Source organism: Lissotriton vulgaris, chromosome 3_1 (genome assembly GCF_964263255.1).
Source record: "Lissotriton vulgaris chromosome 3_1, aLisVul1.2, whole genome shotgun sequence".
Taxonomy (NCBI): Eukaryota; Metazoa; Chordata; class Amphibia; order Caudata; family Salamandridae; genus Lissotriton; species Lissotriton vulgaris.
The window spans coordinates 66,875,245-66,901,578 of record NC_141689.1 but is presented as its reverse complement, the minus strand read 5'-3'; the positions used below and the strand labels follow the sequence as shown (position 1 = coordinate 66,901,578).

At 44.7% G+C, this 26,334-nt stretch overlaps 1 protein-coding gene across 1 annotated transcript in view; it reads right to left on the bottom strand.

Moving 5' to 3' along the window:
• Positions 1 to 26,334, bottom strand: part of FBXO41 (F-box protein 41) — a 588,800-nt gene that overhangs the window by 209,364 nt on the left and 353,102 nt on the right. Inside the window, exon 3 of the mRNA XM_086960098.1 lies at positions 15,596 to 15,803. Coding sequence (XP_086816224.1) covers positions 15,596 to 15,803 — 208 coding nt within the window. The remainder of the gene's footprint in view (positions 1 to 15,595; positions 15,804 to 26,334) is intronic.

Below are 26,334 nucleotides of genomic sequence, written 5' to 3'. Positions count from 1 at the left end.
CTCTGCCACCTATGTAAACTTCCTCTACAATAAACATCTAGGCTAGCTTTCTCCAGAAGCATTTTCTATGTAAACCAAATCCAGCACCACCTTCTGTACTATCTTATTGTAGCTCTTTCATCTATGCAAACTTCCGCTGGGATGGAATTAAGGCTTGCTTTTTCCAGAAGCATCTGACATGTAAACATCATCCAGAAGTGCCTTCTGCACAAGTTTATTCTAGCTCTGCCATCTATGTAAACTTCCTCTAGTATAAACTTCTGGGCTAGCTTCTCTGGGAGCATCTACTATGAAATCTCATTCAGCAGCACCTTCTCTACAAGCTTATTCTAGCTCAGCCATCTGTGTAAACTTCCTCTAGGATGGACTTTGAGCCTAGTTGTCTCCAGAAGCATCTTCTATGTTAACCTAATCCAGCATCATCTAATTCTAGCTCTTCTATCTACGCAAACTTCCTCTGGGATGACCACATGGTTGCTGCTGCTTCTCCAAATACACAACCAGAACTCCACCCTCCAGAGCCCTGATTCTACCCGATGATGTGAGGACCAAGCTGGCTCTTGTCTCTGGAGTTGGCATGTACGATACCCTTAAGAGTAGACGAGCACCAGGCATGGTAGCCTTGGCTTGCCACCTTTCTCACCTTGTATACTGGGTTGGATCCAGTGCCATCGCCAATAAAGGGGTGTGGAAGGAATGTAAATGGGCTCAGTCCACCATTGTGAGTCTCATTAGGTACAGTAAAGTACACTGTGCCACAGCTGGTGTGTCAAGGGCATTAATGCATGCACAGGTTATTGATAATCCCCGGGTCAGTATCTAAAGACAGTCATAATTTGGATGCAGTTCGCTCCTCAAAGACCTAAAGCACATGATGCCAATACAGCGACTTCACTGATGATGGGTGTGTCCCTGCTTAAAGGTCTGTGAGTTCCTCATTCTGTATGTTTTCTATTTCTCCATGCCTTCGTCCTCTAATTAATAAATCAATTAATCTCCTTCCACTCTTTCCCTCCTCCTTGTCCACTTCCACTCTTCCTCTTCTTCTTCACTCATCTTTATTTCTATCTAACGTTGTTAATTTTTCTTCTCCTCTCCTTGCTGTCCATTGCCCTCTCTTTTTCTTCCCCTTTGATCTCTCCCCCACGTCTCACCAGTCATCTTTTCTGTCGATGTCCTACCCTTCTCACTTTGATCACCCTCTCCTTTCCCCTCTTCCTCCTTTTCGCTTTCACGTCATTTTTTCGCTTCTCTCTCTCTCATCTCCTTCTTTCCTTTTCTCTGTAGTGTCGTGATGGGTCCCCAAGGATCACACGACACCAGTCATTCGTTCAGGTAACCTTTATTATATATTTGCTTCTGGGCACAGCTCGTTCTGCTTCCTGCCTCCTGTCCTCGCTCCCCTGGAATGCCTCCCCTGCCCCCTGACCGGATGTGGTGTCCGGTGTCCTGTCCCCAATGTCACTGACCCCGTGGGTCCTAGTGCCCACCAGTCTGGTCACGACATCTCCCCCTTTGTTACAAACAAAACAGTTTCTGTGATGCGGTCTGCTGTCACTGCTGCTGACTGCTGATCGAGAGAGAGAGAGAGAGAGAGAGAGAGAGAGAGACTCGCAGGTCCTGGTCATATTACATCTCTTCAATCAGTCTCTGCGGTTTCTTGCACGATCTTCTCGGTCTTGTTTCATTTTCGCTCCCTTGTCCATTGTCTTCCTCCTTCACTGCCGTTGTTGTTGTTGTCGGCAGTTCTTCTTCTGTTTTTAGCTCTCTGAAGTGCGAGCTGTTCCTTGTGATGTTGTACCGCCCTGCTGCCGCTGTTTTCATTGGTCCTTTCACTTCCTTTACAATCAGCTGGTCCTTCGAGAATGTGCTGTCTGACTTCCTCTGCTGCCGTTGCCGCACCATCATGGTGTTGCCTTCTTTTATTTTTGTTTTGGAGGCATGCCTCCGTTGATCAGCGTAGGCCTTCATTTTTGCTTTCGCCTCTTCATCTTTGACAGCTATGTCGCTTCGTTCCACACTCATCGTGGCTTCCATCTGCGGCAAACGGGTCCTGCTTGAACGACCCAGAACTAATTCGGCCGGGCATCGGCCTGTGGAGCTGTGAGGGGTGTTCCTGTAGTCCCTCAGTATCTGGCATAGTGCCTGACCTATCGATATTTGTGTCATTTTTGCTCTTTGGACTGCCTTCTTTATGGTCCCCATTAACCGTTCCGCCATTCCATTTGCTTGTGGCCACAGAGGCGTTATCTTCCTGTGTCGAATTCCTAGATATTCCATACATTTTTGGACTTCTTCTCCTGAGAATGGCGGGCCATTGTCAGTTTTTAGTACTTGTGGCAAGCCCCATGTTGTGAATACATCGTCCATGACTGGTAGTAGCGCGTTTGCCGACATTGATGCTACTTGTCTGACTATTGGAAAACGGGAGAACTCGTCTATGATGACCAATAGATAGTTTCCTGTCTCTAGTGGTCCATAGAAATCTGCTGCTAGTTCGGTACATACCGCCTTTGGTAGTTCAGCCATTTGTAACGGCTCCGGCTTGGGTGGTGGCCCGTCACCTGGCAGACGTGGCAACGCATGACAGTCGCTTCAACCATGCTGTCCAGCCCCGGGAACCACACCTTTTCTCTCAGCATTTTCTTAGTTGCAACCGTTCCTCGGTGTGACTCGTGCACCAGTTCTATTGTTTGCTTCCTCAGCATGCGGGGCATCATTATCCTCGTTCCTCTCATCATGATGCCATTTTCAGTCTCTGAGAGCTCTCCGTGAATTTTCTTAAATGCCAGCAGTTCCTCTTTCATTACCCCTTCCTCCAAGATGCTTTTGTTGTTTATGTGTCTCCACCTTTGTTGTCTCATCACTTTCTGGATGGCTTGCATGGTGGGGGTCTCGTTTTGTCTCCTGTTCCAGCTCTGTCATTGTTATTGCGGCCGGAGTGTTGTGTTTCAATATGAAGTTTAAATATTCCTCCGCTATCGTCGTGGCCTCAGTCTTGTGTGGCAAAGGATATTGTGACATGTCGTCAGCTGGATTCTGTTCTTTGCCGGGCTTGTGTATTATTTTGAAATTATAGTCCATTAGCCTTATTCCCCACCTCTCTATTCGGGGTGGTATCTTGGCGTTGGGATTCCCATAGATCGTGATTAGAGCTTGGTGGTCCGTCACTATGGTGAAAGGTTTCCCATAGATGAACATGTGATAATGTTTGCAGGCCCACACAACTGCCAGACTCTCTTTCTCAGGTTGAGAGTATGCTTTCTCAATGTCCGATAGGCTTTTGCTCCCATAAGCCACCACACATCTTGGGGAGTCCTTTCCTGGTCTGTGTTGCGCCAGTATTGCCCCCAACCCTACCGGGTTTGCATCTACTGTCAATTCAGTGCATAGAAGCGGGTCACAGTACGCCAAGTGATCTACTGCAGTCACAGCTTCTCTTATTTCTTCAAAGGCCTTGCTGCATTCTTTTGTCCACGCAAAGCTCTGTCCTTGTCTTGTCAGTTCCCACAATGGTGCACTCACTGTCGCAAAGTCTTTGATGTACCTTGCGCAGTGGCTGGCAAGGCCGAGGAATGACCTGACTTCTGCAACATCACTTGGCTGTCTTGCTTTTTCCAGAGTGTCCACCTTGCTGCGATCTGGCCGCATTTCTTTTTTTTGAAAAAATGTGCCCAAAGAACACAAGTTCATCTCGCCCTAGTTCACACTTGTCTTCATTTAGTGTGAGTCCGGCTTGCTCCAGCTGGGAGCATACTTCTCGCAGCGCCTTGTCGTGCTCCTCATCTGACTTGCCGAACACCAGGATGTCATCGCTATAATTCAAACTAATTTTCACTGGCCTTATCACTTGTCTTATTGTCTCTTGGAATATTTCGGCGGCTGACGATATCCCAAAGATCAGACGCTTATAGCGGAATAGACCTAGGTGCGTAGAGAATGTTGTTATGTATCTTGACTGTGAATCTAGCTCTAACTGATGATATCCCATGCACAGTTCCAGTTTGGAGAATCGTCTCGTTCCTGTTAGGCAGCTGATCATGTCGTCGAGGTAAGGTCCAGGGTGTCTTTCTCTTTCAATTGCTGTGTTTGGTAACTTCATGTCGACACAGATCCTGATCTTTGAAGTGTTTTTCTTTGGTACAGCCACTATTGGTGACACCCAGGGCGTCGGTCCCTTTACCGGCTCTATGACATCCTGTTTCAGCAGTGATTCGATCTCTTCTTCGACTTGTGGTTGCAGGTCTATGGGTACTCGCCGGTAGTGCCGAGCTACCAGCTTTATTATTTCATTGATGTGTAGCTTGATTTGTCGCCCTTTTAGCTTACCCAGTCCATTCAGTAATTTTGGATATTCTTTTAGGATGCCTCCCTTTTCAGACATGTTGTATGTCATCTCGAGCAGGCCCATCACTTGTGCTGTGACTTTGCTCAGCAGGCATGGTGCTGGAATATCCCCTCTCAGCACATGAATCTCTTCTTTAGTCGTTTGGCTTTTGTATGTTACATTTTCTGTGAATTTCCCTAGGTTGGTCACCGGTCTTCTTGAGCCCCATGTGAACACCTCGACTCTTGACGGTTGTAGCGTTGGCTTTCTTTCCATCTTGTCATATTCCGACGCGCACATGATGTTACACGTGGCGCCTCTGTCAAGCACGAACAGTCTTGTTTTCATCTGCAGACATGAGGTAGAGTCGCTCCACCTTTTCTTCTTCTTCCTCGTCTCCTGACTCTATTGATGAGCTTCTGTTTGCTGTTTCAACGTGTCGGATATGCCTGCTTGTCGTCATCCGCTGTCTTCCCGGTCTCCCCCTTTCACTTCTAAATTGCATCCCTTGGCACATACTGGCAAAGTGGTTGCTCCTGTTGCATTTTCTGCAAGTTTGACCAAACGCTAGGCACGCGCCTCTATGTGGAAATTCCAGTCCACACCTGTAGCACAGTTATTCTTGTTGTTTCCTTGTTGTTTGTTCACTTTGTCCCTTCTTCCAGCTGCCGGCGCGGCTGTTTTCTGTTACGCGGTGCACCTGTTCAACTCGTCGTTCTTTTCCTCGCTCCATTTGTTTTGCGTGTGACGTTGCTCTTGCTTCTGCTCTTGCTAGTGCCAGTATGTTCTCTAGGGATGTCGGTTCCTTTAGGATTCTTGTGCGGAACTCTGTGTCGCGACACCCTTCAATGATGCGCAGGCGAATCGCTTGTTCGTTGTCATATTTATCTAACTCGCAATGTGTTACCAGCTTCCTTAATCGCATTGCAAAGTCATCCAACGACTCATCTGTGTGGTGAAATGCTATGGTGAATGTGTATCGCTCGAAATCAATCTTTCTTTGTGGGTCAAATTTGTTTGTCAAACATTTTATGAGGTCCTTATATGTTGATATCTCACTTTCCGGTAAGGTCACTAGTAGATCATCCATGTCATCACCTACTAGGTTGAGGAACAGACCTAGTTGCTTAGCCTCTACTACATCCGTGGCCTCCATGTATCTTTTGAACCTCTTTACCCATCGCTCCCATCTTATCCCCACTTGTGGCTCTGATATGTTGAATGGGAGCGGTCTGCGATATTGTGCGCTCTGCCTTGGTTCTGCGATTTCTCTTTCCTTTGTTCTTTGTTACTTTGTGGTGCTCTTTTTTGGCACTGTTGATTATTTGATGTCCTTTGGTGCTCTTTCTGGCACTTGTCTTCTTTTGCACTCTTTCTGGGCCTTTATCTTTGCTTTTGGCTTCCTTTTTTTGCCTTTTTCACTTTCTTTGAGGCTCTTTTCGGCCTTTTCTTGCTATATTTCGCTTTAGCCTGACTTCAAAATAGCTGCTGCCTATTTCTGCCTTCTCATTGGCTCCTCCGCCTGACTTCAAAATGGCCGCTCAGAGTCTCGCGAGACTTCGGGACCAATCGGACGTTGCCTGACTTCAAAATGGCTGCTCGTATTCCTCGCGTGCTGATTGGTTGTTTTAGTCTGATTTCAAAATGTCCGCCGAGACTCTCGCGCCACTTTTTCACTTTCTCGCGCTCACACACAGCGCTTACCGGACAAAGGCAATCTTGATTTTGCAGCAGTCGGGGTGGGCCCCCGCGTCGTTGCGCTTCCTGAAGCTGTCGAATTTTGTCGAATTCCTTCCTGCACACGACGCGATCCAGGGTGGGCTCCTGGTTTCGATACACGCAGGACTTCGTTGACCTACGTCCCCAGTTGTAGTGTCGTGATGGGTCCCCAAGGATCACACGACACTGGTCATTCGTTCAGGTAACCTTTATTATATATATGCTTCTGGGCACAGCTCGTTCTGCTTCCTGCCTACTGTCCTCGCTCGCCTGGAATGCCTCCCCTGCCCCCTGACCGGATGTGGTGTCCGGTGTCCTGTCCCCAATGTCCCTGACCCCGTGGGTCCTAGTGCCCACCAGTCTGGTCACGACATCATCCTTGTTAGATTTCCTCCGATCCCTCAGTTTTCTTTTCTTTCTCGTCCTCCTTTCTGGTGAGCTCTGTGTATACAGCTTCCCAGTGCTGATTTATTCAGTATCCTGGTGGTTCTGAAGTGAAAAAATTGAAAAATGACCCACATATCTTGGGAGAAAACTCTCAGGTCATTTATTTTTTGTTTTTCAAACTCACACTTTGGGACTTAGTTTTGGGAAAGCGAAAAAGTTTGTTAAGTGGCTCCTGACCCATGGTGACTGTTCACCAAACCTTGTGTGCCTTCAGAAGAGCCGCCATGATAGCAGAGATCTCCTCCGACCCGGTGAAGATCTCTAAATAGGGGGGCAGTATTCCATTCTATTCTATTCTATTCTATTCTATTCTATTCTATTCTATTCTATTCTATTCACCAGTTTTATAATGGCCATGGCTAATTGAAACAGGCTTCCCAGTGCTAGTACCTTCACCGCCCTGACAGACGGTGGGCCATCCGCCATACTTTAATCAGGCCCTACATCAGATTAATGCACATTTATCACAATGGCACCCATGAGATTCCAGTACCCTTCTTTGGGAGGGGCGCATTCAAGCATGCTTCTTGACTTGCTGTGTTGCAGACCCACAATAATATTTGACACTGGTCCTCTTTTTCTTGCCCCTGCACTCCCTTATTGGTGCCCAAGATCTGTGTGTCAGGACCAGGTCGGTTTGGGGCACTCGGTTTTCCAGGCACCGCAGCCTTGTATTTGCCAGTGCTTGTCGCAGCACCTAGTGGTTGACTGCTCCTCCACAAATGCCAGCCTCTTCACTTCCCTGCATGTCCACCATACAGTCATCAAAGACATCAAGCAGAACCGCTTGCCCTCTGCGCACTGTTGCAATTCCCAAAAGTGGAATGAATGAATTATCAAATTCTGTTTAAATAATATACATTTAAATGCAAAAACACTCTACAAGTTATGTGTATTTGATTATAATCTTTACTAGCATGTCTCTTAAATCAACTCATGACATTCTTTTTATAAACGATTTTCATTGGTACAGAAAAACAAAATTATGAATTGCAAACAACTCATTTCCAAATACATCAACAACAGGATACTATTCAAATATTCCCTGCCCAATGCATTTCGGGCCACCCGGCCCTTCGTCAGGGGCAATGCCTGAAAAAACAAAAAAACAAAAAAAAATCGCTTTAATTTAATGCAGAAGGTTCTTTAAATATGCAAAGTACACCGCAAGTCACGCAGTGCGTACATTAAATCTACTCATGTGCTAGTTAATTCATTGTCCTGTGAACCCGTAAACAGTATTTTATGGTCATACTCACATAAAGACAAAGTATTTGAGATGAAGGGAAAACGATCAAATACAGGTAAGAATGTAGAAGATTCTCTCCGTTTCTAAAAAAGTGAAAACGATGTGTCTTTTAGGAACATGTTGCCGCATGAATTACAAAAAAATGACCAGCGACTATGTAAGGAGTTCCTCTTCACTTACTAGTGATCACGCAGATAGTGATACCAACGTAAACTTGACAAAAACGACCACTGTTCCCACACGATTCAGATAGTCTAGCACTGGACCCAAACAGTCACTCCATATAACTGAAAAGAACATGCGGAAACGAGAAGTTAAACTCCGCGGCTCAACCCACAACATGAGCGTGCTACCTAATACAAAGGGTTACAATGTAACCCATAGTATTGACTAAACAATACACACCTCTTTATGCTGCTGTTGCAAACTTTAGCAATGTGCTCGGTCCCTCGCTAGTAACTGCGAACTTGTTCGCCGTCCACTACAAAAAATAGAAAAAGCTGGTTCAGATTCAAGCGTAACGCTAAAAGACACCTTCATGCCTGCCTCGTGGTTGAAAGATAACTACCTGTGTTCTCCTCGGTGATCACTTCTAAATTCTCCCTTCCACGGCTATCCTCTCGTGACGATCCCGGCGCTCGGTCCACAAACAATAACAACCCGCGTCTCTTAAACACCTACCACTATGACGCGGTAATCATGCGCGGAGGTGAAAACTGACAACGGACTGGGTTTACTTAGCGGTACTCGGTGAAAAAACCATGGGCGCGATCTTAGCAAGTGCAATGTGAAGTGAATACGATCACAAAGTGGAAATAATACTGTGTAATATATACATTACAGGTTACATGGAAACAAATAAATGACATTTGACAAACAGCCTCAAGGCGAACTGTTCTGTGCAGTATCACAGAAAACAACTGAAATCAACTCGATCATTAATCCCTTTGGGATCTTGTGTCTGAAGCCTCTTAATCCAGAAAATTTCTCTTTGTAGTAAAGATTTTGTTAAACTTTTCCCGGGTGTGGGGGTCACCATTTCTAGAATCTGGAATTTTAGTTGGGCGATGGTGTGTCTATTTTTGTCCCAATGCACTGCCAGGCTGCTTTTCGCATTCTTGTTGCGAATAGTGCTCTTGTGTTCGGAAATCCTTATTTTTGCTTTTCTCTCTGTTTTCCCTACGTACAAAAGACCGCAGGGACATTTGATGGCATATATTATGTTCATGGAATTACAATCCGCATTTACCCTGAGAGGAATGGTTTCACCCGTGTGAGGGTGTTTGACTGAGTCTGCAACAATCACATTATTGCAATGTATACAGTTCTGGCATTTTCTCATCCCTTTGAAGTTGGTAGGAGTCCTTACAATTTTTGATTTAAGTAATTGTTTGATATTACAAGACCTTTTGTAAGCAAAAATGGGTTTGTGTATGAATAATTCCTTGAAGTCAGTCTCATTGCTCAGTAGGTCCCAATGAGAAATGATACTTTTCTTGATTTCCTGCGAACAAGTTGAATATTTTGACACAAAAACCTGGCGCAGTGGTTGTTCTCTTGATTTTTTGGTTAGTAAAACTTCCCTGGGTAATTTATCAACCTTGTCCTTCGCTATCTGTAAGTACCGCTAAGTAAACCCAGTCCGTTGTCAGTTTTCACCTCCGCGCATGATTACCGCGTCATAGTGGTAGGTGTTTAAGAGACGCGGGTTGTTATTGTTTGTGGACCGAGCGCCGGGATCGTCACGAGAGGATAGCCGTGGAAGGGAGAATTTAGAAGTGATCACCGAGGAGAACACAGGTAGTTATCTTTCAACCACGAGGCAGGCATGAAGGTGTCTTTTAGCGTTACGCTTGAATCTGAACCAGCTTTTTCTATTTTTTGTAGTGGACGGCGAACAAGTTCGCAGTTACTAGCGAGGGACCGAGCACATTGCTAAAGTTTGCAACAGCAGCATAAAGAGGTGTGTATTGTTTAGTCAATACTATGGGTTACATTGTAACCCTTTGTATTAGGTAGCACGCTCATGTTGTGGGTTGAGCCGCGGAGTTTAACTTCTCGTTTCCGCATGTTCTTTTCAGTTATATGGAGTGACTGTTTGGGTCCAGTGCTAGACTATCTGAATCGTGTGGGAACAGTGGTCGTTTTTGTCAAGTTTACGTTGGTATCACTATCTGCGTGATCACTAGTAAGTGAAGAGGAACTCCTTACATAGTCGCTGGTCATTTTTTTGTAATTCATGCGGCAACATGTTCCTAAAAGACACATCGTTTTCACTTTTTTAGAAACGGAGAGAATCTTCTACATTCTTACCTGTATTTGATCGTTTTCCCTTCATCTCAAATACTTTGTCTTTATGTGAGTATGACCATAAAATACTGTTTACGGGTTCACAGGACAATGAATTAACTAGCACATGAGTAGATTTAATGTACGCACTGCGTGACTTGCGGTGTACTTTGCATATTTAAAGAACCTTCTGCATTAAATTAAAGCGATTTTTTTTGTTTTTTTGTTTTTTCAGGCATTGCCCCTGACGAAGGGCCGGGTGGCCCGAAATGCATTGGGCAGGGAATATTTGAATAGTATCCTGTTGTTGATGTATTTGGAAATGAGTTGTTTGCAATTCATAATTTTGTTTTTCTGTACCAATGAAAATCGTTTATAAAAAGAATGTCATGAGTTGATTTAAGAGACATGCTAGTAAAGATTATAATCAAATACACATAACTTGTAGAGTGTTTTTGCATTTAAATGTATATTATTTAAACAGAATTTGATAATTCATTCATTCCACTTTTGGGAATTGCAACAGTGCGCAGAGGGCAAGCGGTTCTGCTTGATGTCTTTGTTCTTTGTAATTTTGATGGAGTTTGGACTTTCCATCTCCTTCTGCTAGCACGCATAGATTACTGTGTTGAACTATATGTTGTGAGTATTGTGAGCAAAGGAGTGCCTCTCCCATTATTAACTTTTGCACCATACAGTCATGCCACAAAATCCTATAGTTTTGTAGGGCCCTAGCTCCTGAGTCATAGACTCACATTCCTAGCCTCAATTGGCCTCGGTTATTTTGTCCTGCCGCACTCCTGTGGGCAACCACTGGCAGCTTTGAAATCTCTCCCTTTCATGGAAGTCACTCCAATCACAAACAAGGAATTTAGCTGAATGAGAGTTGAATCTTTGCAATGACTCCGGATCATACAAAGCACAATTGAGACAGGAGAATTGTAGGATGGAGGAGGTGAGACACAGAACATCTGGAAATCACGTCTCTTTTCCAGCGCTGCACATAGATTTTGGGCGCAATCATATTCCATGTTAGAGTTTACAGACCAGGATGACCACCCTTGCTTAAAGATGATTTGCTTATCAAAATACCAGATCCAAACAGAATAAATAACCAGCGGACACACCGTTGTGCAGGCCTGGCCATGGTTGCTGGTCTAATGCAGGTGTGATGATGCGTACATCAATGTGGAGGAAGCATCTTGTTTGGGACAAGATCATCCGAAAGGACCGCATCAACCAAACAGGAGGAGGCATCGCGATCGTCCACAAGAACACCATCCGCATCACGACCAGCTCCGACGACACCCTCACAGTAGCCGAACACCTTCACTTCCAGATACACACTTAGAGGCACCCTCATCTACAGACCACCAGGACCCTGCACACAATTTTGCGAAGACATCACTGACTTTATCAGCCCACACGCCCTCCCCTCCGAGGACTACATTCTACTAGGGGACCTCAACTTCCACCTGGAAAAGAACAACGACAGCAACAAATCCACCCTTCTGGACAACCTCGCCAATCTCGGACTCAAACAACTGGTAAACACCCCACCCACTACACCGGACACACGCTCGACCCAATCTTCTCCTCCAGCAAGCACGTCTCCTTCTATCACGCCACAGGACTCCACTGGACGGACCACAGCTGCGTACATTTCAACTTCAGAAAGACCACGACTCACCACCACCCACAACAAGTCCCCCGCAGAAACTGGAACAAAATTACCACCGACCAGCTCACCACATCGCCAAACCAAATCCCTCCCACCAAATCATCGGACCCAAATCAAGCAGCAATTAATCTTGCACAATGGATCACCCACAGCGCTAGCACCCTTGAAAAACCCTGACAACAAGCCAAGTTGCAAAAAAGCCTCCTGGTTCAATGACGATCTCAAGAACTCCAAAAAGAGCTGCCGCACCCTCGAGAAAGCCTGGCGAAAAAACCCAACCACAGACAACATGACCGCCCTCAAGGACGCCACCCGCAAACACCACCAGCTGATCCGATCCACCAAGAAATCTGCATTCAAAGATCGACTCAACAACAACGCCCACAACAGCAAGGAACTCTTCAGCATCGTCAAAGAGCTTACCAATCACAACGTCAGCACCAACGACATCACCCCCTCTCAAGTCTTCTGCGACTCTCTAGCCTCGTTCTTTCACAGCAAAATCGCTGACATACATAACAGCTTTGGCGACCAGTCCACCCCCCTTACCACCGAACTGAAGCCCCCCACCACCCTTCGCGCCTGGAACCCGATCAGCACCGAAGACACCATCCGCTTGATGAACTCCATCCACTCCGGGTCACCTACCGACCCATGCCCCCACCATATCTTCAACAAGGCCGACTATATCATTGCACCCCATCTCCGGGATATCATCAACTGCTCCCTCAACACTGCTACTTTCCCGGAAAGCTGGAAACATGCCGAACTCAGTGCCCTCCTGAAGAGACCTACAGCAGACCCCACTGAACTTAAGAACTACCGCCCCATCTGGCTCCTCCCTTTCCCTGCCAAAGTCATAGAGAAGACCGTCAACAGTCAGCTCGCTGCCTTCCTCGAGTCTAACGGACCCCTCGACCCCTCACAATCCGGCTTCCGAGCCAAACACAGCACCGAGACCGCGCTCATCGCAGCCACAGACGACATCCGAACACCACTCGACAACGGGGATACAGCTGCCCTCATCCTCCTGGACCTCTCCGCAGCGTTTGACACGGTATGTCACAGCACCCTTGTACAACGCCTCAGCAACGCGGGGATACAAGGAAAAGCATTGGACTGGATCATCTCGTTCCTCGCCGGAAGAACCCAGAGAGTCCGCCTACCCCCTTTCAGATCAGGGGCCACCGAAGTCATCTGCAGCATACCACAAGGATCTTCGCTCAGCCCCACCCTCTTCAACGTCTACATGGGCCCCCTCGCGTCCATCGCATGCCACCACAACCTCAACATCATCTCCTACGCTGACGACACACAGCTGATCCTCTCCCTCACCAAAGACCTAAACACCGCCAAAACCAACCTACACGAAGGGATGAAAAACGTAGCCGAGTGGATGAAGAACAGCCGCTTAAAACTGAATTCAGACAAAACGGAAGTCCTCATCCTAGGATCATCCCCCTCTGCATGGGACGACTCATGGTGGCCACCGGCCCTGGGCAGCGCACCCAAACCAACGGACCATGCTCGCAACCTGGGATTTATTCTAGACTCCTCCCTCTCGATGACGAGACAAGTTAACGCCATCTCATCATCATGCTTTAACATCTTACGTATGCTCAGAAAGATCTTACGATGGATCCCCACCGAAACAAGAAAGACGGTCACCCAAGCACTGGTCACAAGCTGACTGGACTACGGAAACACCCTCTATGCCGGAACCACAGCCAATTTACAGAAAAAGCTCCAACACATTCAGAACACCTCCGCCCGACTCATCCTACACATACCCCGCCACAATCACATAACCTTCACTGGCTCCCCGTCAACAAGAGAATAACGTTCTGTCTCCTCACCCACGCACACAAAGCTCTACGACCTAGGACCCAAATACCTCAACACGCGCCTGACCTTTTACACCCCCACCCGCCAACTACGATCGTCCAATCAAGCCCTCGCCGCGATTCCACGCATACGAAGAGCCACCATGGGAGGAAGATCTTTCTCCTACTTAGCGGACAAAACCTGGAATTCTCTCCCCACCCACCTCACACAGAACCACCTCTCCTTCAGAAAACAACTCAAAACCTGGCTATTTGATAAGTAGAGAACCCCTCTCCCTCAAGCACCTTGAGACCCTCTGGGTGAGTAGTGCGCTATACAAATTTTGACTTGACTTCTCGCATACATTCTGCTTATGGTTCTCTCTTCATGAAATGACCAGGAAGGGGTGGACAGTGGTGCTTAATGTAAATTGATACTTGTATAGCACACTACTCACCCGCAAGGGTCGCAAGGCGCTTGTACGAATACCGCTGTGGAACCCATCCTGGCTTTCCCTGTGAGGCGTCCACTCCTGGGAACCCCCAAGGTGGAGACCAGGCATCCTTAGCGTTGTGGGGGCCGTTGTGGAGATTAAGCAAGCTATGCCCAGAGTTGCAGAGTGGGACCCATGATTGGAATAGGCACTGAGGCGAGAATTATCAGGTCCATGGAATTTTGAGCCCAAGACCCGCCGAGGCGGGGAATTGAACCCTGGTCCCGGGCTAGACCTCTGTATCAGGGTCTGCCGCTCTAACCATTGAGCCACACTTCTCCGCTTAGTGGAATGAGAAGGAAAGTATTAGAACTGGTAGATGAAGGTCACATGGGGATAAGGGCAATGAAACTGTAGACATGCAAAGATTTTTGTTGACTTGCCACTGCCACAGTAGTAGAGCGCTTTGTGAGAATGTGTTGCATGCATAAGAAGCGACAAGTTGCAATCGATGTTTCGGGTCCAGTTAAGCATGGAGAGGTTCCTCACTGGCCATGGAATACATTGGATCTGGTGGCAGTGCATTATTTTGGGGTTTGTGTTGGTAGTCCCAACTATGCGACCGTCATGGTGGGCCCCATTTGAAGTGCCTGAAGTTAGATTTATGGATAATAGAACATTTTGAAAGATATTTTGTAGAAGGAAAGGATTCTGAAAGAGCTCATGACTGATAATGGTACTCAGTCAGTGTCTGGAGAAATGAAGCAGTTTTTTAGACTGATTGTTGTAAACATTTTAGACATTGTTATGGCATCCCACAAGCAGTGGGATGGTCGACCCTTTAAAGGGTCATTTGAGACCACTGACTTTAGTGAAGGGATTGAATTGGAGGGAAGCTGAAAAAGAGATGTTGTGTACCATGCACACCACACCTCATGTCAGCACAAGTGTGGGGTGTTGTGTATTCTTCGGGAGTAGGGCAGCAGGCACACTGCTGAACAAGCAAAGGATGGGTTGTACACAAATGAAGTGCGATGGAAAGGGGCGAGTGGAGTGATGATAGAGCAGGGAAGGAGTGAGTGAGTGAAAAGGCGAGAGTTGATGGCAAAGAAAGGTTATGTAAGGGTGAAGAAATTGGGGTTGGTCTGAAGAGCAGAGACTAGGTTCTGGGGTCCCAGTAGTGCACCGAAGGTGAAAGATGGTGTGTTAGATGATGCCAGAGGGAGCAAGAGGAAACTCTCTAGGGTGCTGCAGGAAGTGAGTGATCATGTATTTGAAATATTTCGATGTGAAAAAAGTAGCAAGTGAAAACAAAAGAAGGACGAATGTTCCAAACTACTGGACATTAAGGATTATGTCACTAATACAGGGTGCAATGACTTCCAAGTCATTGCACCCTGTATTATGAGATTGTGTGAATTTATTAGTATGTACCTTATGGTTTTATGCAGGTGTCTGTTGGACATTTTGGTTGTAAGGGAAAAAGTTTATGGGGTTGAGGTTGTATCTGGAATCTTGTTGGGATACAGATGTTGAGGGAATATCCTGGATCTGCTGCCTTCTGCTCAGATACATCCAGTTGTTCTTCCATAAGTTGTGTCATGGCTTCATGAGAGATGTACCTACCGATCTGTGGGCGGCCTTGAAGCCGGCGGCGCTGCAGCGTCCCAGGCTCCCATTGGGCGTCGAGCCGCAGCTGCTGATGATCTGAAGCTGCTTCTCTGCGCGGTCAGCTCGGTCCAGTAGCTCCTCGATGAACTGCTGCAGGCGCACTTTGGCGTTGGCCTCGCGGCTCGCCGTCTCCTTCAGGAAGTGGTCTATTTGCACTACCTCCCTGGGGGGGGACCAAAAAGAGGGAGCAGTGAGACCAAGGAAAAGGCACAGGGCACACAGAACCAATGCACACATCAGGTTGCCCAAGAGGGTTCAGTACAGAACATCCTGGCCTAAACATCGCCTGATCAACATATAGTGTATTTTACAAACCTTTCAACGTATTGAATGATATATAAGACAGGATATTTATGTTAAACAATGTTTCTGTTAATTATATTCTGCAATGCAAACTTTGATTTGCTGTTTACTCACCTGTATTTTTTGGGGAGCACTCAGTAATTAAGACAGTGCAAAGGGTCATAATTTGGGTGGATTCCATGCAAGGCGATTTGAGGGTATGGCTGTTGAATAGTGTTATGAGACCAGACATGGCGGTAGCAAACATCTGGCACCAGGAGGAGCTGAGGATTCTGCACACGTCGGTTTCCCACTCACTTTTTCCACTATCTTAATACTTACACCCGCCTCTCATGTGCCTTATTCCCAGTTTTTGACTTTGTAGAAACCATTTAATGTGGCATTCAATAAATATGAAGTCCTGGCCTATGGAACGTGCAGAACAAGTGTAATTAGGTACAAGAACTTAGGTGTGCAAATGTAAATAGCTGTAGGTTTTTTACACCCTTTTTATCTCGAGGTCCCTTCGTCTTTTATCATTGCTATGATGACTATAGACTGAATTAATATCTTAGGCATTTACTACTGCTTTGAAGAATGAGCAATTCCTTCTGTCCTTGCCATGTAATGCCTGGTCTACCATGGTTTGACCAGAATGGACATAGAACATATCATCTGCACTGGAACAACCAAAGGAGAACATTCATTTTTATCCCATTTTCGACTGTTCGTAAATTAGGAATAGAACAAGCACGATTAGCTCCAAACCACATTAGAACATTGGAATGTTGAGCGCTCCACTGAAAACAATGGAGTGCTCCGGGCTTCTAATGGTCGGTGGAGGCCAGGAGCATCAACATTTCAACGTTTTCTTCTCACTGCTGGTGGTATGAACTAAGGCCCCATGGAGCCCAAGGGGATTTCAATCACCTCGGGCTCCGTGAAGCCTTTGGGGCAGATTTACAAGCCCCTTGCACCTCATTTACGCCGCCGCTGCGTCACATTTGTGGCATGGTGAGCAAAAAAAACGATTGATTTAGGCCCAGATCTCTGTACTGGGGTGAATGTATGACATTGTTCCGCATTCTGTCCATCATGAGTTCTTTTTGCATTTGTCACCCCAAGTGGGATGGGTATGCTCAGACGTGAGTCCCATGCTCTACACACCACTGGAGTCAAGCTATCCTGGCTGATGACGGCTGATAGCCAGAAACCGGTCCTAGGATGCTTGATTCCGGTCCAGGAAGGACATGGCTTGGCAGTTCGGGCTGGACTGTTCCCATGAGGCACAGGGTCAAGGCTGATTTGCATAAGGCCATGTCTGAACTGGGGTGGTGTTGATTGCAAAAAAACTACGGATTTAGGCCCAGATCTCTGTACTGGGGTGAATGTATGACATTGCTCTGCATTCTGTCCATCATGAGTTCTTTTTGCATTGTAAATGCGGTGCATCCATGCTGGCGGAGCCATGGCGCATAATAACTGGCGCATCCCTGCTGATATGTAAGGAATGAGCCAGTTATTGTAAATCGGCCCCTTTTTACTAATTAGAACATTGTGCTCTCTAGTGGTGGAATGTTTTAATAGCCTTATTTCCCTCCTTAGTGGGCTATTCTGGCCATTAAAGGCCCGCACCCTTGTTAAAGGCCCTTGAGTTCGGCTCAGGCCTTTAACACTGGAGGAGGCCTTTAATGGCCGCTACAGCCCGCTATGGTGGGTTCTTACGCTATATTACGTACAGTTTTGCACAATGGAATAAATCGGATGATCCAGCTTTTGCTGCACTTTTGATGGTATACTAGTAAGACGCTGAAGAAACAAATTGGTCTGCAAGTTTGAAAAGTGAAAGATAAGACTAAGTTTGAGACAAACCTAATTATATCTATTTCTTAGCTTGCAGCCTTCAAAGATAGTTTAGTGCTAGCTTTGCATTGTCGCAAACCATTACGCAATACGGTGCTATATCCCACTAGCGGTGTTCTGGTCACATGATCGCTTGACAGATTCCTGCGGACTAGTTGTGACATATAGATGTTTTTTTCGAGACTAACCATTCCTAAACTGCATTACAAATGGAACTGTGATGAGGATAGCATGCCCTTTCTTAATTTGTTTACTGCTATGAAAAAAGTTATTTGCCTGTAACAATAGTATTTCAGCTTAATATCTATTGTAATACAAGGGATTCTATCATCCCTGTATAAAAGCTTGTCTCTAAATTCTTTAGAGCACATGGGATTCTGCAATCCCTGTATTGAAAGACTATCTCTGAATCGGCGACTTAGGATGCACCCATTCGCCAGTAATAAAGGAATGACGTCAGACCTCAACGGTAATAACGTATTATAGTTGAGTTCTGACATCACAATGCCAGATCCAGCAGACAAGGGGAAAGGCAGGTCAGGTCATGGAACATTAATGAAGCAGCTGTTTATAAAATGAAAACAAAATGTGGATTTATTTTCTTGCGGTACAACCTGTGACAACCTGAAAGGAGATATTTATGGCAACATGCTTATTTTTGCACTCATTGGGTAATTATAGAATTTTTTTAATCTTTTTACATGTTTCTATGCAATTCAAGCTACTGCACCTTTAATAAAAACCTGATTTGTATTAAACTGATTCTATTATCTTCTCGCAACAAAAATCCCACATTACTATGGGGCATATGTAGGTAGCCGTTTGCGATTCGCAAACACCGAAATTCGATGAATTTCGGCGTTTGCGAATCGCAAACGGCGTTTTGATATGTAGGTGCCACTTAGCAAATTAAGGAATCACAAAAATTGTGATTCCTTATTTTGCTTATAGCATTTAAGGAATCGTAATTTTGCGATTACTTACATGCTATATAGGGGTGCTTTAAAAATTGCGATTTTTGCTTAAGGAATCGCAAAATACCACCTACTTCAAGTAGATGGTATTTTGCGAATTCCTTCAAAAATGCATTTAAAAAAAAAAATTCAAAGTGCCCTTAGGGCATGTCTGTGCGCCACATGTACTTACAGGCACATTCCAGGGGTGCAACAGGTGTCCTTTGGACACCCTGGCATCCTTGGACTTGCGATTCTCAAATTGCGATTTTCTCCTAAAAAATCACAATTTGAGAATGTATCCCCATTCATTCCTATGGGCCTCTTAGCCCATTGGAATGAATTGGACACTCATTCCTTAATTGCGATTCACAATTGCTAATCACAATTAAGGAATGTTAGAGATTCGCAAAAAAATTGCGAATTTTTGCCTACATTCCATTTTGCTATTCTCAAATAGCGATTCCTTAAAAATCGCTATTTGGGAATCGCAAAATGGAAATTACCTACAAAAGCCCCTTTGTGTTTCATTTTGCACTAGAGATTCTATTGTTATACTTTGTTTGCAAGTGTGCTCTCTTTTATATGAAAGAGCTACGTACCAAGTATTTAAGTAGTTTGTGGGAAAGGTGATGATGTGACCGTGTATTATAAGGGATAAACTACCCCTGCAGCACTTGATAAGGATGCTGCAATTCACTTTGGAGTTCCATAACCTTATAAAGGAACTTTCCCTTCAATGTCGTTCCTCTATATGGCCATGGAACTCCTTGGTGACTTGCGAAATAGGTATAATGTATGACAGGGGTACTTTATCCTATATGTACATTCATTTGCGAGCTACTGCATAACATTGAATGGAAAAACATCAAGAACTCACATACCTTTAAAAACTTCCTAAAAGCAATTAAAGGAGAGTAGTTTCCAGGAAGTGTAGGATTTAGCCGAATCCGATTAACTGGGCAGGGATTAGGTTGGTCTTTAGCTTCAGTCAACATTCTAGACCTACCATCAATACCACAGCCTCATGAATGTCAGTTCATCAAAATGCTTGGGGTAGCAAAAGAGACACAGACAGAAATGTGACCCACCCCAAACTTGGGGTTTTAATGGTCTTTCTTTGTTACTTCAACTAGTCATATTACTTGGCAAATGTTCAAAACTACGAGTTCTTGCGCTAACAGGCCCTTCATGCTTGGCTCACTCTCATGCTCAAAAGTCTTTTTTAATCATAATGTGTTTGATATGGAGTTAGTGGTACCAGCTTCGAAGGGGGCATACCTTGTCACTGGCAGATGTAGCTCACACATAGTCCTGCCTCCCTTTGCCTTCCAAGTCAACCTAGCTCCAAACCCAGTAGGAGGGGGCAGTTGCCCTAGAACTGGTGGTTTTCAATGACCACAAAGGAAGGTTTTCTCTGTATCATAGCCACACTTCCTGGTGGGCACAGTGAGCTTTAACCAGGGAAAAAACGTCTGCCATGATGGAATTAGGTAGCGAAGGACACCGTGGGAAAGCTTACAGTAAAATATACAGGAATTGTTGCAAAAGTGGGTAAGGGCACTCCGGGCAACGTTTATGCTATGGTTGGGTAGGGGCCAAAAGTTTTTTCACCCACAACTTGGCACTGGGCATTCCCGGACCTCTCTTAGAAGGCTCCTGAACCTGTGAAGATTCGGAAGAAGGACTGCCCTCCTGTCTGAAACACCCGAAGGAAGACTGGACCTGCTTTTCATGAATCCAGAACCACAGGACTGACTCAAGGGGCCAGCTGTCTGACCTGCATGTGCTACAAGGACACAACAAGCTTTCAGAGACCTTTCATGCAACTGCCCAGATAAGCAGTTCCAACTGGACCTGCCCTGGACTCTGCTGCTGGCCACCGCTGGAGAGCGCCTGGATCCCTACATTTTACCACCAAGGTCCTGGACCCTTGGCTTCTGTCAAAGTGTTATTCGAAAGTTTCCTGAAACCTGGGCCTTACAAACTTTTTGACAATTATTTGCTCTGAGAACTGATGGGGGAGTGGGACCAACATACAAAGCCGATCTGACGAAGGTGCATTAGCGCTGGGCCAAAGATTCGGGTTGATGCTGCTACGTTCTTCTCTGGTGCAGCAACTCCAATCCAGTGGGACTTTGCAGAGAAGGTACCCCGCCTTGTGGAGCCCTCTTTTTCACAAACCTGCAGCGTCGCCCTGATGGATGAATCTGCACTCAAAAAGTGACTAGGACTGAAGGCAGAAATCTTTGCCTGGTGAAACGTATACGGCCGGTAAGGCACCTTCTCTGGGTGCAAAATTACCATTTCTCCTACTCTGAGTTTTCCCACCAATTTCAACAGCTTTACCGAGACATCTTCCAGCAGTTTTTCGATGATGTGGAGCACTTTTCAGCCACAGTCTGCTTCCTTGCCCAGCTGGGGGTTTTGATTTCTGTTCCCAGAGACTAAGTCAGAAGGTTAAACTTTTCACTGGGACGAACCGAGTCCATGTATCTGACCAGAGCTCTGTCGCGGACCACCTTAACTTTTGACTTTGACCCGGTCTAATGCACCCAGATAACTGCTATTTTGAAGCATAGAATTAAAACATTCATAAGTCGGTTCTATTTACTGGATTTTAGTTGTTTTGGTGTAATGTTTTTTTTTTTTAATTTACCCAATTTTTCAAAATTGGTTTGGGATTTTTCTTGTACTGCGTTTTCACTTTATTCCTGCTTGTGTGCTGCTGAAATACTTTACTCATGGCCTCTAACTTCAACCTGACTGCTTTGTGCCAAGTTACTAGAGGGCTCAGAACAGATATATTTAGTGACTTTAGTAGTTCACCCAGACAAGGATACTGATGATGTTTTGAGGGGGAGTCCCACCCCTCAACTAATCCTCCAGTTTCTTAGTGCTGGGCAGTTTCATGGTTGCTGCAAGTTAGGTCTTTCAAGTTCTGCTTGGGGAGTGAGATTACCCCAGCATGCCCGCATCACCCCTTGCAGCATTTTAGCTCCTATGAAGTGTGTTTCAGAGGAGCTATATTTCCAATCCAAGCACCTTCCGTCGACCTTCATTCCCTCATTCTTAGGTGTGGCCTGGAGGTGGATGTTGACGTCTCGAAAGCCTCAAGTAATCTAAGAAATTCATTTTAAAATGAGGGGCTTTGGGTCCTCCCTCTTGATCCACAGGTCTGTTCAGCTGTCACTCACATCATGCTGCCGCCAACCACGGCAGACAGCGGGGGCAATGAGCCAACCCCCCTTCAGCCATTGGCTCTCCCGCACAGTGATGGCTTTTTCCTGATCATATGTGGGCAGCCCCCTAAAGCGAAGTGCCCTTCGTTTTAGGGGACTGGCCCACCATCCCACCAGGCCAGTACTTTACTTAGCCAACTATTCATTCCTCCATTTTTTATTCTTTCATTCTTCATTCTTCATTGTGTGTTTCATCTTTATGTTTAGATTACACTAACTGTAAGGCAGTAATACCTTTTTTTGTGTCAATAAGAAATAATATATTCCAGAGACATGCATTAAAAGTACACCTGAACCATACTGGTGGTAGGAAGCGCATCATGTATGTCCATATAAATTAAATGAACTGTTCATTTTAAAAAATTAATGTTTTATTCCCAGCATATGGCTGCTACGCTCAGAAGGCAGTCTGCTTTTTTTGTGGCACATGCTTTCAGTTAAAAAAATTACCTAGTTTTTAAATGTAATATCTTCCATTATCACATAAATGCACCTATGTAATGTCTTACATGTTTCTCTTTGATCTTTCAAATGTAAATGTTGTGCTTAAACCTTGTGTAGAATGTGGAACACCCATGTTGCCATGGTTAGTGAGGTATGTTACTGTTACATCGCAACTTTTACATCGGAATGCTGTTACAACGCAGCTTTTACAACGCTGGTTCCATTACATCGGATGCCATTACAACGCAGGATATTACATAGCAGATGCTATTACAACGCATACCATTACATCGTAAGTATTGGTAAGTATATAATTTTTTTTAATTTTATTTAATATTATATAATTAATTTAATTATTTTTAATTATAAATAAATATATTTATTTATGTTTTTTAATATTATAAATTGAATATATTAATTTAAGTAATTTTTTAAATAAGTATGAGTATAGGAGTATATGTTTTGGGGTACTGAGGTATATGTTTTGGGGTGTTTGGGTATTTTTAGGTTTTAGGGCAGGGTTTGGGTTTTGGGGTACAGGGGTGTTTTTAGGTTTTAGGGCTGGGTTTGGGTTTTGGGGTACAGGGGTATTTTTAGGTTTTAGGGCTGGGTTTGGGTTTTGGGGTACAGGGGTGTTTTTAGGTTTTCGGGCAGGGTTTGGGTTTTGGGGTACAGGGGTGTTTTTAGGTTTTAGGGCTGGGTTTGGGTTTTGGGGTACAGGGGTGTTTTTAGGTTTTAGGGCAGGGTTTGGGTTTTGGGGTACAGGGGTATTTTAGGGTTCAGGGGTAGGTTTGTGTTTAGGGCTAATTAAACTATATTTACCATTTATAAATTAATTAAAATATATTTATTAAATTAAATTAATTATATTACATTAATTACATTTTTTAATTAAATTAATTACATTAAATACATTATTTTAATTAATTTAATTTAATTACAATTTAAAAAATATTTAAATTAAATTAATTTCATTATATTAATTAAATAAAATTAATTACAATTTTTATTAAAATTAAATTAAATAAATAGATTTTATTTTATTAAATTAAATTAATTACTATTTTAAAATGTATTTTAATTAAATTAATTTAATTAAATTAATTAAATTAACTTAATTACATTTTTTTAAAAAAGGTATACTTACCTATACTTACGATGTAATGCCATGCGTTGTAATAGCATCTGCTATGTAATGCCATGCGTTGTAATGGCATCCGATGTAATGTATCCTGCGTTGTAAAAATTCCGATGTAACGGAATGCGTTGTAAAAAAACGCGTTGTACTGACACCAATCCGGTTAGTGATGCTTGGCCAGTAGACTGCTGCCTGTCCTACCTGTTGGATGGGGTCTCTGTCTCCTTGGACTTAATAAAGCTTGGATCTTCACTTGCTCTGCATCCTTGGATTTTGTATCAAGTTTGATCCCACAACTTACTGTAAAGCATTCTATCCTATGCTTCACCCTTTGACCCTGCCCTGACCCCCAGAAAAGGGAAACCAACTCAAACTTTATGTATTTTGTGCTTTTTTTAAATTAGAAAATGTTGCATTTACAATAAATACGTTTCACTCTTTGCCAGGAGGGGGGATTGCTTGCACTCCAAACAGACTCTTGTTTGAAAGTCTTAACCTCGCACAGCAGCATTCACACCGCGTCACAAGTGACAATATAGTTGAGTGAGCACACCACCTACTATTAACACTATCACTGAAACAACTATGAATGCAGTATTATATATTGGTGTGAGTATGTGTTGTTAATGATGGCTGATGTTACTTATTAGAATGAACATTCCATAGGGTTCATGGCTGTCAAACGGCCTATGGATTGTGGCCAGAAGTAGCCAATTTCAGTGTCTTTTAGGTTTTGGTTTATAACCATACCTACACATTTTGGGCCATATTCACAAGCCCCTATCGCCACCACAACATCACTTTTCAGTGACATTGTGATGGCAATAAGGGCTCCGCCTTATTTACAAGTCAGTGTAAAGACACTTAACGTGGCTTAACGGTGCCTTGTAAATAAGGCACCCTTTCACGCTATACTTAACATGAAAGGGGTGGGCAATGGGTGTTGCGGTGGTTGTTCCACCCCAACACCCATTGATTTTGACACTGACCCATATTTACAAGGGAGGCGTAAATAGGAGGCAGCACTAAATTAAGACCAGGGGAAACATGGTCTTAAATAGGCAAAACGAGGAGAAGTGCTTTATTTCTCCTCATGTTTGCTGTTTCCATGTGTGCTGCCTTGTGCAGCACACATGGAAACAGCTAATTGCCATTGATTGTTTATGTGCAGGAAGGTGTCCCTTCTTGCACAACTAACAATCACAAAAACAGATGACGAGTTGCAACTTCTATGTGTGCTGCTTCAAGCGGCGCACATAGAAGTGTCAAAACGCCATGCGTGATTGTTTATGTGCAGGAAGGGGCACCTTCCTGCACATAAACAATCATTTCCCCAAACACAGACACCCTTGCACTATGGTGCAAGGGTGCCTGTGTTGACACTAGGCAGCTGAACTCAGCGTCAGCGCTAGCGAAAACGTAGGGGTGTGCCGCATTCTTGTGAATACGGCATATCCCAGCGTTTTCAGCATGGCGGAGCGTGGCGTTAGCAATGTTTACTTAACGCCATGCTTCTCAATTCTGTTGTAAATATGCCCCTCAGTCTGTTTTTTCCAAGTGGGTTTCAGAGGTTTTCCCTACGTTAAAGTGTTATTTTCAAGACTAACCATAACTGCCCTTTCTCTGCCTCAGTGAATTACAGGGGTTATTTTGATCATACACCGCATCCAACGTCTTTGATATTTCACAGCTTTTGTCGTGTGCAGCGGGGGTTGGCTGCAGGGCCGGGCCTTTCATAGAAATAATGACTATTTATTATGTGGATTAGTGGGAATTTTTTTAACATTGTTTTTGTCATGTGTTTTTATGTAATTTTATGGCTGTTTTTCACTTGCCAAATAAAGTTTTTCGAACTGAACCTACCATCAGGCGCTACCTTCAGCCTCCTTTCTGAATCATAGGGTTAGTGCGCCATAAAAGAGGCAGGGCAAGGTTTGTGTGTCTGGTAGAAGTGCCTCTCACCCCCCATCCCTGCTGCCCCCCCCAAAGCCCCACCCTATTCACAAAGTCTGGGATTAGGTTATGGAAGTAGTAATTTGTTTTAAGTTGTCTTGGGGCAGATTTACAAGCCCCTTGCAACACTTTCACGCTGCCGTTGCGTCACTTTTGCGAAGCCGCGGCGGCGCAAACAATGCGCCACTATGCGACATATTTACAACATGACGCATCTAGTGAGATGAATCACGTTGTAAAGCCCTGCGTGACATTATACCTGCGTCAGGTTTAAAGTATGCAGTGTGGGCGTTCCGACACAAGGAAGCCCCGTAAAAGTGACGCAGTGAAATCTACAAGATTTCACTTAATCACTTTTACGTCCCGCTGTGTCAAATCCTTATGCCTGCTTAAAGCAGGCATAAGGAGTGACGCAGCATGTTACGTATAGGGCACCCCTGAGCAGTGCTGGAGTTGCATCGCTCTTGCGACATGACTCCAGCAATGCGCCGCCCTTACGCCGACAGATGCATCAACATCTGTCTATCCTTGCGCCACGGTGCGCTGCATTGTAAATGCGGCACATCCATGGTGGCGCAAGGGTTTTTTGAGTCACGCAAAATAACTGCCGCAGCCCTGCTAATATGCAGGGATGCGCCAGTTATTGTAAATCTGCCCCCTAGTGTCGATTTGACTCAGCACTGAGAACTCCTTGCATTTTGTTATATGACTATCAAAAAACAATAAATGTAGGTGCAGTAAAGTTGAATCGTTCGATTTGAGTATTAGTTATTGGATACATTTTAATGTTATTGTATGTATCACGTGTGTGTTTGTTGT